Source organism: Physeter macrocephalus, chromosome 20 (assembly GCF_002837175.3).
Source record: "Physeter macrocephalus isolate SW-GA chromosome 20, ASM283717v5, whole genome shotgun sequence".
Classification (NCBI taxonomy): domain Eukaryota; kingdom Metazoa; phylum Chordata; class Mammalia; order Artiodactyla; family Physeteridae; genus Physeter; species Physeter macrocephalus.
Window position 1 is genome coordinate 36,782,445 of NC_041233.1, and position 19,094 is coordinate 36,801,538.

The 19,094-nt window shown below is 35.7% G+C and overlaps 1 protein-coding gene across 3 annotated transcripts in view; it reads left to right on the forward strand.

The window, feature by feature from the left end:
• Window positions 1–15,834, forward strand: part of MAPK8 (mitogen-activated protein kinase 8) — a 110,427-nt gene extending 94,593 nt beyond the window's left edge. The window contains exons 7-12 of one of the 3 annotated variants that reach the window (XM_007106632.4): window positions 2,914–2,985; window positions 4,319–4,501; window positions 4,821–4,945; window positions 5,490–5,553; window positions 8,428–8,505; window positions 11,288–15,834. In XM_007106632.4, coding sequence (XP_007106694.1) covers window positions 2,914–2,985; window positions 4,319–4,501; window positions 4,821–4,945; window positions 5,490–5,553; window positions 8,428–8,505; window positions 11,288–11,304 — 539 coding nt within the window. In that variant the 3' untranslated portion in view covers window positions 11,305–15,834. Of the gene's footprint in view, window positions 1–2,477; window positions 2,550–2,913; window positions 2,986–4,318; window positions 4,502–4,820; window positions 4,946–5,489; window positions 5,554–8,427; window positions 8,506–11,287 lie in introns of all 3 variants that reach the window. The other 2 variants (XM_028481912.2, XM_028481911.2) reach the window with 2 other exon arrangements.
• Window positions 15,835–19,094: the final 3,260 nt, after the last annotated feature.

The following is a 19,094-nucleotide window of genomic DNA, read 5'->3' on the forward strand; positions in this document are numbered from 1 at the left end:
TTGGGGGATTCTTTTTTATAAAAGATAACGTTGAACTGAAGATTTTAGCTTAATTTTCTTTTCTGAGCTCATTAAAAACACTTTAAATATTTACTACTATTCTTTTGTTCTTAAATAAACATGCTGTTCTGTTGTCTTACTCTTTACCTAAAATTGCCTTATACCCTGTAAAATCCAGTGAGTTAGATTTAGTATTAGACTCTTTTTTTTTTTTTTTTTTTTTTGAGAATTGCTGCTTTAAGTGACCGGCATGAAGATTGTTTCTGTATTTGCTGTAAAACCATTGATTGTCACAGATAATGTATAATGTGGCACTCTGTCCTATAATTGTGATCTTGGGAGCTCCCTACTAGAAATTAGCACCAAGAAAAACTGTCATGTAAAGAATTGACATGCTTTCCTTTCTTAGATAAGAATTATATACATCTACCTTATTGCCTTTTTTTTTTCTTTTTTTGGGCCCCAGAAGACTGAGTCGAATGTAATGCTTAATTATGATAACTACATTAGCCAGAAAGGTTAAACATAAGAACTTCTACCTTTTAGTAACACCTTTAACCCACCGCCACCTGTTTTAACAACTTTATTTTATATGTCTTTTATTGAAAGCCAGGTCAAAGCTTTTTGGAAAGTGTGAGATAATGGAATATATTTAAACTGCCAAATAGACTAAGCAGTTAGACCCTGTAAAACTCGTTTTATGTATGAATCAGGCTTATCATATTCTGAGGAAAGCCTTCTTTAACCCAGACAATATCTTTTCTCATGCTTGCAGCTTTTGAAATCTGTTTTAAGATGTTTTTCTTAAGATTATGTACATAAGTTGTGTCTTGAATAGTTAACTAAAGCTTGCTATTCTCTATAAAGTCCACAGGGAAAAATTATTGTAATAGATTTTTGCCAAAAAATGAAAACCCTGGAAAAAAATTTTCTCTGAACTGATTTATGAATGTTAACTTTTCCTCTAAAATTTTATCCTTGAAAGTTGAACTATGCCATAAATATAAAAAGAATTGTATGTATTTTAATGTGAAATTTTAGAGAAACTTTAGTTCCACAGGATTTCTAAAATTTGTTCCAAATCTAGCTCCTAAAATTCTGTAATGAACTGACAATCTCCTTATGAGTGTATTAGAAAGTACTGACTTTAAGTTCCCAAGTCCTCCTGTATTGGTAGAGGGTATATTTCTAACATCTATTCCTGCACTTTTCTTCTTTTGCTATTAGAGAATTGGGGCCTTCAAACTTCAAAAACAAATGCAAGTTTCTAAAGCTTTCCTTTCAAATTGCTCATTCCCCTCTTGTATTAAACTGCAAGCACCTACTCTTTTTGTCTGATTTTCAAACCCAAAGATATAAAATGTCAGGGTATGTGGTTAGTTTTAATGAAGCAGGTGGAGGTCCCCAAATTGCCCATTTCTCTGTCTAGCAGATTCTTTTCAGTATTGACTAGAGCTCTCATTTAAAGTTGACAAGGGACAAGGGTCATGGGACTTCCCTGGTGGTCCAGTGGTTAAGACTCCGCATTTCCACTGCAGGGGGCACGGGTTTGATCCTGGTCGGGGAACTAAGATCCTGCATGCTGTGTGGCCAACAAAAAAAAAGAAAAAAATTAAAATTGGCAAGGGTCAGTAAGTCCACTAGGAGACTCTGTAGATAATAAATCTGTGGGAACTTTCATACTGTATTCAGCCAAAACCAACTTCTTAAACCAAAAGCGTTTTGGTTCTATGGGTTTAAAACACTTTAGGTGGAAAACATGAAATATACTTCTTTTACTAAGTTTTTTTGATTGATTATTTGTTCGTTCTCTGTGCACTTGTTCCTTTTGGGATAGTAGAGTAAATGCAGCATGGTGTTGCCAAGGAGAAAAATGACCTTCAATTCAGAGTAAACATAGCACCTCTCAAAACGAATTTATGAACTCCAACTTGAAAATTTCTAAAGAGCTTTAGATTAACTTTTTAACTGTAATTATTCATAGAAACACTGTTTCTGTTAAGTATTTTAATATACTAGATTATGTCTGCCCATGCTTTTTTCTTTTATTTGACTTAAAGAGAGAGTATAATGCACAGTTGAACCTCAAAATAGTATAAAGATTTTATTTTTTAAATTTTGCTACCTGATGTACATTTTCAGCCTTACTTATAAGATTTGTGTTTGGTTCTTTTTCATATTTTATAAATAAATTTTCAGGGGCAAAATGTAGGTTTTTTAAATTATGTGATTTCTGTGCATAGCTCTCACTTTAAATTAGATACATAGTTAAAACGCCACACTTCACATTTGCTTTTGTGAATCAAAGCCTTTTGACAAATGTTTTGTGTTTTAAATTATTCCATTAGCTAAAATTAAAATCATTTTTTTCTTTTGGTGATGTTTTGCAGTTTTTATATAATGCAGTCATATTATGCTTCTTTGATTTTAACGACCTTTTGCTTTGCTTTTCCTTCTTTTGTGCTGCAAACATATAGTGGATTTATGGTCTGTGGGGTGCATTATGGGAGAAATGGTTTGCCACAAAATCCTCTTTCCAGGAAGGGACTGTATCCTTGTGCTGCTGCAGCAGTTTAATTAGTTAGGTGATGAACTTCCTTATGTTCTCTAATGAAAATGAATATAGTGTACATTCATACATGTGGGTTTTTTTAAACAGACGTAAAGTTTGTGGCTGTTATAGTTCAAAAACTGTTGAGATACAAAGCTGAAATGTTTGTAGGCTGCATCTGGCAGTAGGAAATACAGTCTCTGCTGGTAGTTAGAGCACATTCACTGTCACTCATTTTTATTTTATACTGCTTTCTATAATTTTGAAGTATACATGGTGTGTGTGATTTTTTTTAATGTTTATATATTTTTTTTAATTTTAACCAAAATCTTTATGTTAATGTCATTGCATTTTGTTTTCAGTTGACATTTGGTCAGTTGGGTGCATCATGGGAGAAATGATCAAAGGTGGTGTTTTGTTCCCAGGTACTGATCGTATCCTTATCTTTGGCCTAAAATGTAGTTTCTAAAGGTCAAAATGTATGACAGCACTTCAGCTTGGTCAGGTATAATGTATTTTGTCTCTCCCTAATAAGAAAGTATTGTTAAATTACTCTTTCAAAATACCACCTGCTATTTGACATAGACTTTCCTTTCCCTAATTTATTGGTTGTTTCATATGTTAATTCTGAAAACTGCTCAGGTTAATTATCCACAATTATTTGCTGGCTTTGAGTTGATTTATTTAACCTAAATCAAAAGTCATGGCTTGCATTAAATTTTCTAATAATTATACACTTGAGTAAGTCTAGAAGTACTTAGGACATAAAATATGAATTTTGGAATTGTCTGTTGCTTCTGGTCATCCTTTTGTTTTGTCCTCCCCACTTCCTTTTTTGTTAATGTGCTGTGTGTTCTGTGTCTTTTGGTTATTGTCTCATTACTCAACATAACATACTGATCTTTTCATCTGAGAATTTCAGCAGTAATAGTTTTACATGGTGATGAGTAGACTTGGGTCATGATTTTTGTTCATCTGACTGACTACTAATCTTTATAGTAACAGTGTTATGTGTCTATCAGCTAGTGAAACTTAGAATTGTTTTAGGAAGAGGAATGGGAAAAACCGTATTCACTGGGTTACAATAGGAAAGTTTTAGGTCTTAGTCCACGGGGAGGAGTTTGAGGTGTAAGCGCTAAAGATTGGAAGGAAAGAGACCAGAGAATTCTAACCTTACACCTTAACCAAAATACTGAGTCATTTTCTTACATTTCAGAGCTTTAAAAAAATTTTATTAACATAAGCTGAACAAAGAATGGCAAAAGGAAATGCCATCGTTTTTATTGCTACTGGTTTTCTGTTAGTGTAGAAAACTCAAAAAATGCAGGACATGTAATAAGAAATATTTATCTTCTCGGAAATGCATTCACATTTTCTGATAAGCTGGAAGGAAAGGCAAATTTTGTATTCTAAAATTATGTACAGTTTACATTTAGGGTCCTTATGGGTAGTAATTATCATTTTTCTTTGAGCCACTTATCATTTGTATTTAGAATTTAAGAATTTAGAATTTAAGCTTCCATTTTTATAATAAAATTAGTATTAGTAGACACACACATGCACATAATAAATAAGGTTAACAAAGCTTGTTTACTGATCCTTTTTGTCCACCTACAATCATTGCCTTTTGCAAGGTGGCTGTAAGATTTATAACTGCCACATTCTTTCTTAGGATTTTTTAATTGCCATTTTCTTATTTTAATATGGATATGACTAATATGTTGAACATTAGATACACAGTATTTTTTCTTAGCTACTTGATATTAGATATTGATCAGTGGAATAAAGTTATTGAACAGCTTGGAACACCATGTCCTGAATTCATGAAGAAACTACAACCAACAGTAAGGACTTATGTTGAAAACAGACCTAAATATGCTGGATATAGCTTTGAGAAACTCTTCCCTGATGTACTTTTCCCAGCTGACTCGGAACACAACAAACTTAAAGGTACTTTTTATAAACATATATCTTTAATTCCATTGTGGGTAGGTGGGTGGTTGTGGAGGGGGTTTATGAGGGTGTATTCATATTCTCATGGGACATAACATTGTCTCTGGGTAATGGAACAGTGTGAGGTTTTAGTTCTTTTTAGTTATTTTTTTTGTGATTTTATATTTTTTAATCATATGCATGACCTAATTTTATAGTAAATCTGTTCTGTTTAAAACATTTTTTAATAAATGATAATTTCAAGTTTCTGAAATTTATTGATAATTTTAAAGCTTTTATGAGATACGTGTACATTAACATCTCATTATTTTTGCAGCCAGTCAGGCAAGGGATTTGTTATCCAAAATGCTGGTAATTGATGCATCTAAAAGGATTTCTGTAGATGAAGCTCTCCAGCACCCATATATCAATGTCTGGTATGATCCTTCTGAAGCAGAAGCTGTAAGTTCTTTAATGTTTGAAGACTATATTGTACTCTTAGAGTTAGAATTAAAGTTAGGTTTGGAGGACATTTTTTAATTTTAAATAAAAATATAAATAAATGATGATGGTGTTTTTCTGTTTTTGCATGAGAAGTTTCTTAAGAGAATGAACATATCCAAGTACCTCCTACACAAAATAAAGTTCCCCCGCACTGTTTCCTGCCTTTTTGCCATGTTACCTTGTATGCTGAGCTAGAATGTTGACCACTTTGGGAAAACATCTTAACTTAGTTGTAAACAAATTATTGTATCCAAAGCATAGCACAATTCTATGATATAAATAAAATGTGACAATTTCAAAAACAGGAAGAAAAGAAAAAGACAGTTAAACATCTTTTTTCCTGTCACTGTTCTCTCTACACGAGATCAGTGTTGATCATTGATCAATCTTGGCCTAATGATGTATTTTTCCAAGCCTTCTGTCTGGCTAACATTTCAAATAATTGTAAAGAATTTGTATACTCCCAATAAACTGACTCAATTATTGTTGCCTTGTTTTTCAGCCACCACCAAAGATACCTGACAAGCAGTTAGATGAAAGGGAACACACAATAGAAGAGTGGAAAGGTAACATTCACCAGATTCTTTAAGATGAAGCTGAAAGAGCTCTGGCTTTCTATGTTGATTTATTCATCATTTTAGGGAAATGAAAGATATTTCCTATTATTTGTAACTGATATTTAATAATATGATTTAATATTTTTACAAAAGTAGACAGTATGTCTCCTTCCCTCACTGACTTAATCCTAATGTCTTTGTTCCCCACCCCAGACAAAGACACATTTGTGCTTTCTGGAACTTTTATGTTCTTCCATAGTCTACAAAAATACAAACTTGTGTGTTTGATGTCTCCCCCTTCTCCTCTCCCACCCTGTTTTAATCACATATGGTTGTATACAGTGCACACTTGCTTTGTTGATATAATCGTATATTTTAGAGATTATTCTCTCTTTCTCCATATACCTGGCTCATTTGGTTTAATAGCCGGTTAGTGATCTGCTGTTCGGCTGTGTCGCAGGGTTCTGCTTCTAACAACCATTTGAAGAGCATTTAAGTTGTGTCTAGTCTGTTGTTACAAACAACTCTGCAGTGTTCTTGTGCACATCTGAGAACATGCCTGTAAGAAAAATCCTACAAGGAGATTCACTGGGCCAAAGGATATTTTTCAGTTATTTCCGATTACTCTCCAAAGAAATTGTAGCAGTTTACACTTCCATCAGCATTTTATGGGAATGTCTCTTTTACCCCCACCCTCACCAACAGAGTGAGTTAATTTTTAATCTTTGCATATCTAATAGTTTTATTTTATTTTTTTACTTTGGTTGAACATTAATAATGCTTTGAAAGTCATGGCAGTGTTAAAATATTTCTTTCTTTAAAAGATTCCCTGGGACATTTCAGCCAGGTAATTTTTAGATCCTGCTTGCCTCCATTTATATTGTTGTCATTTGATATTTTGACCGCTTTTGTAACTACATGACTTTGGACAGGTCACTTAAAATCAGGTAGACAGAAGACATGTTATTAAGATCTAAGAACCTAAATACTTGGAAGGCAAAAATATAGACCGGAGCACGTAATCCATCTACAGATTTATTGGGGAGGAATGAATTTGATTCTTTCTTCTTAGGAATAACCAGAGATTAGTTTTCGCTAAGTCGACTTTGGGAGACATATAGTTAGACTCTGTAGAGCCCACCAGAATGATAGAATTGGGTAGAACCTAGTGCATCTATATATGTAATATACAGGAGTATAGAAACTTAGATTAGAGTATGTATTAAAGTATCTAACCTGATATTTTTATATTTCATTACATTTACAATAAACATTTGTGGTATTTCATGGAATCTTAATAGGCCACCAATTGTAAAACACACTATTATGTACCACTAAGAAAGAGGAAACAATGCCAGTTGTACTGCACAATTGATTATAGATGCAACCCAGTTTCAAAGATATTAAACTGTGAATAAAGTACATCTTAAAATCAGTGAAACATCGTAATTTCATTTGTATATGGTTATATCTGGGACTTTTTATTACTGTAAACATGTTTATCTTTATTCCTTATCTTTTTCTTCTAGCCCCAAATGCAGTTTAGTAATTACCTACAAACTCCCTTTTTCAAGATCTGCTTAAGAATTTTAGCATCATAACAGAAAAATTCATTGCCAAAGCCATTAACTACAGATTGCTTTGTCTAGTTAGTACTCCTAATTAGCTTTGGTTCTTCTGCCTCAGTCCCATTTTACAAAGGGGTATTTTCTCTCTCTTTTTAATCCTCCTATTCGGAATGCTTATCATTCCTTTTTGTTTCTTTAAAGAAAAGCATCTCCCATTCTTTCCTCTATCAAGACTTCCTATTTTTCTTCTTCCCAGCCCAAGTAGGTTAACCATCGCAAGCAAACTTAGGCGTCTCCAGCTCTTGTGCATCCCAACATACCCACTTGTTTTACCTTATTATCAACATAAATGTTGCCATACCCTGTGATCAGAAATCATTTATTGAAAGTTTAATGTAAAGAATTACAGACTCCTTGAAATTCTGTGCAACATTTTTTGTTTATACATTTTTCTCAGAAGAGAGTTCATTGCTTTTATGCAATTCTCAAAGGATTTTATGACCCAGAGAAGATGATGAATAATGGCAATGTTAGCATCCACCAGAAGGTTCTTCTTAAGTCGGCATTCAGACTCATAAGGCACATCACACTTGACATCAGGATCATGTAGAAGAATACAGAGCAGGAGGCACGTACACTGCTGGGCAGGATCTGGTGTTACTCTTCAGTTGGAGTAGTCCTCCCAGCAGTCCACCCACTGTCCAGAAGCCTAGTTAAGGAACAAGATTCTCATGAAGAAATCTTCTTGACAGTCATAGCATGCCATGCTTCAACTCAGAAGGAGTTAAAGTATAGTTACCTGATTCTTTTCCTTTAATAAAAATATATTTATATTCTATTCTGATTAAAGAAGGTTCCACATACGCTTGCATTTAAATCTTCTAACAGATATCTGGGTAAGTACCTACAGTGTACCAGGTACTATGCCAGGGCTCAGGAAATAGAAGTTAAAGACAAATTTGATTCAGGCCCTCACTGAGAGAATTAAATTAGCATTTGCTGTACAGAATGATATGGTATAATACAAAGTGCTGGTGGAGTAAAAGAGATAAAGCTTCTAACCCCAGCTGTATCTTAATCCAACTTTCAGAATATTATAGCAGAGACTTTGCTTCTTTCAATATAATTCATAGTTGAGGATCAAGAAATTGTTATTAACACCTTTGAATCTTAGGCTGACACTTCTGGACCCTCTGCCATTGCAAGAACACCATTCGAAGTAATTAATGTGTGTAAAAATTTTTTACTTAAAACATACATATCTTGGGAGATTGCCTCTCAGACTTTGAAAAGTTTTTGTTCACCTCTTTTTCAGAATTGATATACAAAGAAGTTATGGACTTGGAGGAGAGAACCAAGAATGGAGTTATACGGGGGCAACCCTCTCCTTTAGGTTGGTTACAATATAAGCTTAGTTAAGATTACAGTTTACTTCTTGTGTTGTAATCTTCAGTGGCCTGAAACTTTCAGTTCTTTCCATATTTAGTACCATTAGTATTCAAAGTTTATTAAGTATAAGGAATACACTTTCTGTGGTAAATTTGAAAGCATTGGTACACTGTTCTATCAGTACATTTTACTAGTATATCAGTAATTGACTTCATAAAATGCATATCTTTTTCTTTGATACTGACATCCCATTGAAGAACAGAAATTTAAAACCTTTTTTTGTTGTTGTTGGCATTGTTGTCTTTAAAGAAGAAATTTCTCACAATTCAATATATTTACCTTTCTGTGATTTAACAATCCTTACTTTGGATAAATAAACTAAAACTTCATGGCAGAATTCTGTACGGGATTCCAATTTTGTACATGATACCTCTTTTCTCATTTTGGTATTTTTGATTTGTTTAAGGCAGTGGCATTAAAACTGCTGTCAGAAGGTATTCTAGCTCTTAAGAACATTGGTTTGCAGGAGTTAAACATTTTCTTTTATCATAAGCTCATATTAAATTTTAGTACTTGTAAAAGCATAAAGAATTTAAAGGAAAAGTTAAATGACAGGTAACATGTACATATTAAGTACATACTACATGACAGACACCGATAGTTTTTGTACTTTGTTTCATTCATCCCCCCAGAACCCTGAGGAAGGGGTTGTTGTGCACATTTTACAGATGAGGAAACAAGTTTAGAAAAATTAAATGATATAAGACTACAAATCTTTTGTGTAGAAAAGCAATACTTGAAGCCACGTTTATCAGTAACTTCAGAGGGCATGGTTTTTCCAGCATCCCATATGGCTGGCAACAGAGAATAGGGCAATTTTAGGGAAAAGATTAAATTTGAGCTGAGCCTTGAAGGCTGAGTAATGTTTCAACAGGTAGGTCTTGAATTTGCGTGAAACTATGCCATTTTAATCCTTCTAAGGTTCTTATACATTCTAAGAAAAAAATTGGATATCATATTTAGCATCAGTGAAGTAAGATTTATAGGGGTAGTTTCAGGTGCCCGTTTTGTTGTACTATAAACATATATTTGTTTAAATAATTTTTGTAGCTTCCTATGACATTTTTGGTTATATGTTGAGTTCTGTTAATTCTTGGTTTTTTTTTTGTTTTTTGTGGTACGTGGGCCTCTCACTGTTGTGGCCTCTCCCATTGTGGAGCAGAGGCTCTGGACACGCAGGCAGCAGCCATGACTCACGGGCCCAGCCGCTCCGCAGCATGTGGGATCCTCCTGGCGGCATGTGGGCTCTTCCCGGACCGGGGCACTAACCCGCGTCCCCTGCATCGGCAGGCGGATTCTCAACCACTGCGCCACCAGGGAAGCCTTAATTCTTTGTTTTTTAAACTTGATCAAGAATGCAGTCTTCCAAATTTTAATATAGATCCTCTTGAAAACATAAATTGGTTTCAACAGCTTTTTACCTACAATTAGCTGTAACAAAAGCTATCTTATAAATGCTTTAATAACTCAGTTAATTAGCTTTGTATTGATATACAGTAGTCATATAAGTGAATTGTTCATGATGGAGGCTTGAATGGAATTTGAAAAGTCCATTATTAGGGAGAGTTTTATACTTTAGCATACTGTCCTAGTGATTGGCACATCCTAAGTGTCAAATGTTTTGAGTAAACAATAATCTCGTGAGATAGAGCAGTTGTGTTTGTTCTTAATTTATAAGTGAAAAATTTGAATCCTAGACAACACTTGACTATGGTTACAAAATAAGTCAGTGGAAAGGACAGGACTGTCCTTTAATGTATACATATATACAATAGTTTGCATCTGCTAATCCCAAACTCCTAATCCATCCCTCCCCCACCACCCCCTCCTGCTTGGCAACCACAAGTCTGTTCTTTATGTAAGTCTGTTTCTGTTTCATAGATAAGTTCATTTGTGTCATATTTTAGATTCCACATATAAGTGATATCATATGTTATTTGTCTTTCTTCTTCTGACTTACTTCACTTAGTATGGTAATCTCTAGGTCCATCCATGTTGCTGCAAATGGCATTATTTTGTTATTTTATATGGCTGAGTAGTATCCCATTGTATATATATACCACATCTTCTTTATCCATTCATCTGTCATTGGACATACAGGTTGCTTCCATGTTTTGGCTGTTTAAATAGCGCTTTAGTGAACATTGGGGTATATGTATCTTTTCAAAGTATAGTTTTTGTCTGGATATATGCCCAAGAGTGGGATTGCTGGATCATATGGCAATTGTCTTTTTAGTTTTTTGAGGAACCTCCATACTGTTTTCCACAGTGGCTGCACCAATTTACATTTATTAGGGCAGTAGTTGTTAACTCTTTGAGTCATACATTGCTTTGAGATCCTCTCTCCAACAAAATGCAATGCAGACAGTTTTGCATGTATTATTAAGTGTTATTCACACACAGTCTGAAGCCAATTCATGAGTATTGCCATAGGACCATTTCTGACTATGGCTTGGACTTAACAATTCTTGTCCTGAACTGAAAATGAAAAACAAATTAGTAGGAAGGACAGGACTCCAGGTTTCCAGACGTTTTCAGAATTCTTACCTCGTAGCTAGCAGTGAAAAGTGTTTGTTAGTGTTGTGTTGAATATCACTTGTGATTATTTTTAGTGAGCCTTTTAAAACCAAAAGAAAAATTATTGACCACTGGAGGTGGTCAGTACAGTACAAGTAGCTCGGTCTGCAACTCTGTCTGCAACTGATTTGCTGTTTTGTTTCTCATAGCACAGGTGCAGCAGTGATCAATGGCTCTCAGCATCCATCGTCATCATCGTCTGTCAATGATGTGTCTTCAATGTCAACAGATCCGACTTTGGCCTCGGATACAGACAGCAGTCTAGAAGCATCAGCTGGGCCTCTGGGCTGCTGTAGATGACTACTTGGGCCTTCTGGGGGTGGGAGGGATGGGGAGTTGTTTAGTCATTGATAGAACTACTTTGAAAACAATTCAGTGGTCTTATTTTTGAGTGATTTTTCAAAAACGTAGAATTCATTTTGTAGTAGTTTTTTTTTTTAATTTCAAGTGATGTAATTTAAAACTTAAGTTGTGTTTTAAAACAACAACAAAACTGTATTTTTGCTGTAATTAACTGTATAATGTAAACCTAATTATTTTATCATGGTTTAAAATTTTTGCATATTTGCTTTATCTTATGCTGCTGATTTTTTTTTTTTTTTACTGAATTTGTAAGATTTTGTTTATCAAAGCAACTATTATGTGGTGACTTGCCTATATCATGAATTATTTAAGATTTTTATAGTTTTTTTATTAGAATTTATTCAAATGTTTTGTTCATGATGCTATCCTTTAGGGTTATGTGCTTATCAATGAAATAACCCCAGAGGAGTGAGGGAAAATAACCTGTAGCCATTTATATTCAGGAATAACTACTGTAAATGATGAACGTGTTAAAAAAACCTCCAATATTTGCTACTTGCCAATTCTAATTTAGTTACAACAATTGGTAGATAATCCTACATGAATTTTGGCAAAAGCCCCATCATCTAAATGGTAGAATAACTCAGAGCATGTCTTTGAAGATGTTGGGCATCTACCACCACCCTCCTATCCCCATCCTACCCACCAAAAGTAAAGTAAGAGAATATGGTGTTTTCTGCAAATTTGTGGCATGCTCAAAGCTTATGATCACGTAGAGTCAAGAGGATACTTCATGAATAATACATTTCAATGCAAATAAACAGATGGTTCACCTTTACTAGCTATGAGCCTGTTTTTGTATACACTGAGTTAATCTACTCAGGCTGTAGGTCCCAGCAATGATCTAGAGTCTGGTCTTTCTCTTTCCTGCAGCCTCGGGCCCTTGGACCTATTCGGTTTCTTGTTAGAGTGTCAGTCAGTTGAGCACCAGTTCTCAGGGTGTTTCTGGCCATTTGATTCTACCTGTGGCATAATCATATTTATACTAGCTGTTGGGAGGTTCCAAAGCCTACTTAGATTTCTGTAGGTGATGTATAAAATGAGCAATATACCGTTCATCTGAAAATAGTAGCACACAGCCATATATAGGATATCATTTTCTAAGGACTGTTTCTTCACATTGAGCAGAGCAGGCATAATTGGTGGTTATTTAGTCTGAGTCTTTCATTTTTTTATACCTGATTTTCAATAAAACACACAATGTGGATGTTGAACAGTGTAAGAATGGCGCTGCTCCTGACAGTTGTATGTTAACTGTTTACATTTTATATCTGCAGAATTATTTCTCTATAACTGAAGTTTTCTTAAGTAAAATGTCATTGAAGTCTCATTATCTCTGAAATATGTTGTCTGTAATGCCCCAGGCACTTTTTGTTATTTTTGGAACAAGAGGGATTTCATGTAATGAACTGGGAAATGCATACTTAAGTAAGCGAAAGGTTCTAGGCAGAAAGCCCAATGGAATTAATGACCAGCAGGAGCAAGAACTGGTGTGGCTCAACGTGCAGCATCTGAAAGTCCACTTGGCATGTTATTCATATATTCAGTGCAAAATTCGTTTTGAGTAAGGTCTTTTAGGTCATTGTTAATGTGCAATATTTAGGATTAAAATACATTAATAGCCATTTTATATGCTTTGAAATAGTAAGCTTGTCTTTGATGGTTTAAAGTGATGATTTCTAACTTCTTTTGAAGTTGGCAGCCTTTTTATTAATCCCTTTTCTACTGATATGACAGGGTGCATTAATTAGGCAAATTAAAGTTTTAAGACTGTAACACCTCTTGAATTGTAGAAACAGGATTGGATTTACAATTTCAGAAGAAATTTGAGCATGAGTGTAGTGTGTTCCTAGTTTTTATTAGTTTGACAGTTAACTAGCTTTATTTCTATAGGATAGATTATTTCACTATTGCACTTTAACAACTGACATGCTCTCAGAAGATTCCCTTATTTTCTGTTTCCTCGCCGATAAGCCATCTCTTGATACAGATTTTGGTTAAGCAAGGAAAACCAAGTGTTGTTACAGTATTGTTTGTTGTAAATGCCAGCTCCCACTTGCCAACCAGCATGTTTCAGTTGATCAGAGAAAATCAATTCTTATTAGTCATGTAGACCAAAATACTTGTTATATCCTAAAAACAAAGTTTAAGTGTTGCATGTCCTGGGTTTTTAAAAATGAATAGCTAAATACAACCTTCCCTCTTCTCTTAACTGTATTAAATTAAAAATGTGCTAGTTCTTTTTATTTTACTTTTGAACCTTTAAAACATCTTAAACATTTTTTTAAAGAAATTACAAATAAGATTTCTGTCAAGCAGTACTTATATAAAGCCACTTTGCTTATCTTATAACTTTGTTTTTTCAACTTTATATACTTAATATACCCATGGTCTTACTGTCGGAAAATTACTTTGACCAAGATATATTATTTAACTTTATAGGTTAGGCAAGAGACAATAATTCTTTCTACATATTCCTTCCTGGTTACTGTTCTGTTACCCTCTAATATAAACTGACCATTTGTTAAATGATTGTGTTGTTGGGATTGCTTAATTATAATAGACATAAACAAAGCATCTCAACTCTTTCATACTGTTTGCTGAACAGCTCTCATTTTGTTACACACCCTCGGCTGCTGATTGTTCCTGGTATGCACTCTTCCAGGTTGGTAAAGGTACAGTGCATTCACACCAGACTTCCTAAGAGAAATGCCAGCCTCTTAAGTGAAAAGGCTACCATACAAACCCCTTAACAATATCAAGAAGCTTGATTATATATGTAAAGCAGCAGACTTTCCTGTAAGCCCTTTCATTATTTTGTTCCATGCTAATCCTGCTGTGTTGTCTAAAAAGGTAAAGGTGAAGAGGACATGGATGATCTGATAGTGAAATCAGCAGCAGGCAAGTGAAGCTGTTTGGGGTTACAGATAAGACTTGGTATACACTATCGGCCAGTATGTGCTACACTATGAAGATGTAACTACTCATTGTTGCCTAGGCACAAGCCTGTACAACATTTTGAGGTAAAAACATAGTCTATTTTCAAAAATACTGTTGTAGTTTGTGAGTGTTGTTCATTAGTCACACATTAGCTGTAGAGTGAATGCATGACGCCCCATGACCCCAGTAAACTCTTACCGGTAGAAAAACCAAACGCTACTGTTCGGTCATTAGCAGCCCTCTTAAATGTTGCCTCCGGATCCTTTACATTTTAATATACATTGTGTTCCTACTGATCTCTCTTAGGTTTTTCCTGAATCAGAGGAAACTAATTTTTCCTTAATAGCAAGAAAGATGAAGATGTATAAGGGCACTGAAGCAGAAATGGGTAGTTTGGGGTACGATTAGAAAACTGGTAAGGAAAACAAAAGTCCTAATTAATTTCAAACTAACTGCTCTTAGTTAAGTGCTCTTAAGGAGAGTCTAGTAAGAGTAACACATTCTGGCCATTTCTAATTTAGATTCTCTTTGTTACTGAAACTTCTGAGAAATACTACCTGTGGATTAGTTTTGCACAATGTTCTTTTCTCACAATAACTTACAAATTAAACTAGGTTTTTATTGAACTACCTCACACTAATTTTCTATGCTTTCCCAAGTAAGCGGTTGCCCTTACTGTTAGGTCTTCACTGAGTGAATTATAAATGTGTGTTAAATACTTTATAGCCAGTGTCGACACAATACCAGTAAGTATGTAAAATATATACCTTGCATCGGTAAGAGAGACTCACCTGTAAAATCTTTCACTGTGTATCTTGGAGTATGGTGTTAGATGTGCTCGTTGGACATAATTACTGTCTGTTTTTGTAAGTAGAAACCTGCTCGTGATATCAGTCCATTCTTTACATTTTACAAAAGGAATAAATCTTAGTAAATTTTACGAAGAAATAAATTACTTTTGTAGGCCCGATATTTGGTATATTTTTGAGAAGCTCTTAATCTTTTAGCCGAATGATGAAGTTAAACTGAACTAGCTGTCTACCTGGACTGTGACATCTATTTTCTCATTATCGTTTATCCTGTTCAACAGGTTTTGAAACCTGAAACCCAAGTATGATAATTGACATTTGCTTTTCTCCCTATATGATGCCATTCCTTCTTCATTTCCTCTCCCTTCCCTGTGTTCCATTCCGTCTCCTCTCCCCTCCTCTAGACAAAACAAATGGGGCACTTTGTAGGGAATGCTGAGATAATTATTGTGGTTTTTAATCATTCATGCCCTAGTCATTAAACATGCACCACTGGAATGTAAACAATGTCATCTAGTATGTTAATTGGTTATAATATTTTAAATAAAAAAGAAAAAAGTGATATGAAAATTATGAAATTAAGAGTTTTTCATTGAAAACAATATAAATTTTTGATAAAAACTTTTTCTGGGCAATTTTAAGATTTCCTATGGATTGGGATCAAAGGGGTACTAGGGCAGGTCTCTTAGATTTGGATTTTATACAAACTGTGAAGAGGCTAAACTATCACCCTGGTTTTCTCATTTACCTACTCTTGCTTTTCTGGTGTTTGAACTTGCTAGAGAAACATTATTTTAAAAAGGGAATTTGCTTCAATGCCCTTAACCTAGTTCTTTGTAACCATGTGAGAGAGCAGCCATCATGGCCACTTGGCAAGAATAAGTATTTTAAAAGGATCTGTTTCAAAACAAACCAGGGATTTCAGCTCTGAGCGCATTTCCAGCTTTGCCATGCAGGTGTTCTCTTTGCCTGCACTGGGCAGGCTGCTATGTGGGTGTCAGGGTCTGTCGCTGCATATGCCCAGTCTCTATGTGGTGACACTCCTCCATCTTGCTCAACTACTGCTCCAGATAACACTCATATCCATGAGGGTCACACCTCCCTCGCCTGCATTCACGCTTCCCTGCTCTGAGGAAAGGATAGCCTGGGCCAAGTTTCTACCTGACCACTGCTGCTCCATCGGCTGATGTGATTGCCAACCTGGTGCCCTCTGCCTCATCACAGTCAAGGAAGAGGCCTCCAGTGATAGACTGGGTGGCAAGAGCAGACATCTGTGTGGAGTGGAGAGTTAATTTAATTTCCACCCTGCCATAAAACCCTAGTGACACCAAATAAAATAGAGTAATGCCTTCTTGTTAATTGAGGTACTACATTTATTTTACTGTTGCTCTTCAAAAGGTCCATTGACTTTATGTGAATGAAAATTGATTTGTACTGATTTTGTGGTTTGAATTTTTTTTTTAGCTTTTATAGCTAATGCACCAATATGTCTTTGGACTTCATTTGAAACTAAAAGATACTTCAGATATGCTCTGTAAAGTTAGACTTCTAACATATTTCATTTACAACATCCTGTTGTCTCTTTCCCTGCTTTGGTAGTTAGTAATATATTTCATTTAATTCCATCAATTAATGTGTGCATATATGTCTAAGACCCTATGTTAGAAGCTGGAAGTGAGGAGTGATCTAAAAATGGATGACACTCAGAGTCTAGTCAGCCTGATTGAAGTAAGTGTCGTGTGAGGAGCAAAGACCATGCTGAAGGGACACAGGGAAGGACTGATTAGAGGAAATGAGGGTTTCACAGGGGAGGCATATTTTTTAAGGCATTTTTGGAGAGGAAGGGTATTCCCAGGTAAAGGGAAAGGCAAGGAGTGAGGAATGGCCTGGCAGGGTGTGAATGTAAAGAGAGAATGTGATGGGAGATAAGATTGAAAAGTTGAAGATCATAATTGAAACGTTTTGAAGAAATTGTCATCACTTTAAAGGCAGTAGGAACTACAAGTTTGTGAGAAAGAGGAGTTGATATGATCACACCTTTGTTTTACAAGGGTCACTGACAGTGGGATCAGGTCTGGTTAGACGAGGCATGGAGATTGGTGACTGGGAAGCCAAAGATACTTCGTTCATATTGAGAATGGAAAATTGGGGACTCAGATTGCCATTAACATAAGTGAAGTTGCCAAGATTAGCATTTGGGCCCAGTTGGTCAGCACACAAGAGGCTGTGCAGGGAAAATGTGCAGTGTATTTTACAGTTTATACATCACAGTTCATGACAGAACACACTTCAGGTATGGCATCAGCTTGCCACTTAGTATTTCAGGAGTGGAAGGAAAGGAAAGATTGCTCCCTAACTGCCTGTAGACCTCTCCAGTCTTGTAGTCCCTTCCCTTGTGAGGTCTGCGTCGTCCCGTTGTGGGGTCTGTGCACCGTTTTCACTAGTGTCATTTTGTGGACAGGGAAAAGGGGATTCCTGTTGGATGTAACATAAGTAAGAGTGTTAAGAGTTACCCGGACAGGTGGGGGCATAGTTGTGATTGCTGAGGATTGAGTGAATAGTGAAGCAGTAGTAAAAACAGTACTTTCAAAAAGTTGTCAGGAAATACAAAGAATCATGACAATGTCTTGAGAAAAGGGGTAGACGGAGGGGTCAGAACACGTTAAAAGGGAGAATTTAAAAGCACATGTGCCTTGATGAGACAAGGTCCTGGAGAGGGTGGGATCTACTGAATCCTATGGATCCAGACTAGCCTGAGTTCCAGATGGAGAGAGTGGGTAATCTTGGACAAGTTTCAGCTTTGCTGAGCCTGGTGCTGCTTCATCTGTCACAGGATGGGAGATAGTCTGTCAGGGCTGCTGAAATGATTGACTTCGTGTACTTTTATCAAAATAATTAGTGTAAAGCAAATATAATTGTTGACTTTAGCCTTGGAAAGGAATAGAAATGGTTTAAGATAATGGAGAAATGTTGCAGAGAAAGGAATTTTGTGTGGTCCCCCATCTGAGAACTTATATACATGCTGACCCCCAAGTCATCCTCTTCATCCCTAGTAGTCCCAATTTTCATGTGGTTGGTAAGAATAATTCTCACTTGAGAGACATGCCTCAGAATCAGTATTGAGGGTTGTTGCTGTTGTTTTTTCTGAGAAGTAGAATTAAACATTGTTTTGATTCTATTTCATATATCATTCCTGCCATTCAGCTCATTCCAGCTGAACCTCCTCCATGGCATATACTTTACATCTTTGTGCACATTACTCCCGCCATTTGCCCATTTGAAATCCTCATTGCTGAAGGCCCATGTTTGATAATTTCTCCTCTGATAAACTTTCTCTGCAAGGACTTTTTATTTCACGTCCCCATTGCATGTTTCCTTTACTCTAATTATTCGTTCATGCACTCCCCGTTTTGTTCCACAGAGAATACAAGACAACAACGTGTTGTATGTCTTTTCCTGTTGTTCTGTGAGGGCATCCTGTGTGCTAATCTACTGATGCTTCGCCTTGGAATCCCTTGGATGGAAGAGCCTGTCTTACTCCTAGATCGTGATGACTGGGAAGTAGGCATTCAATCAATATTGGTCTGGGTAAGCTAATGACTAGGACTATCTTCTATACCGTTTCTATCCTCTGAAATCCAGTATTCACTGCCTTCAAAATCTGGCACAAGGAAACTGCATACAGCACTATGAAATTACCATAGTAATGTGAGCATGAGCTCTGACACCAGATACCTAAAGTAGAATCCTGGCTTCACACTAGTTGCCTCACCTACAGCAAGTTGCCTAAACTCTTTATGGCTCTGTTTTCTCAGAAGGGGTTAGAGGGAGAAGGTGATTCTGA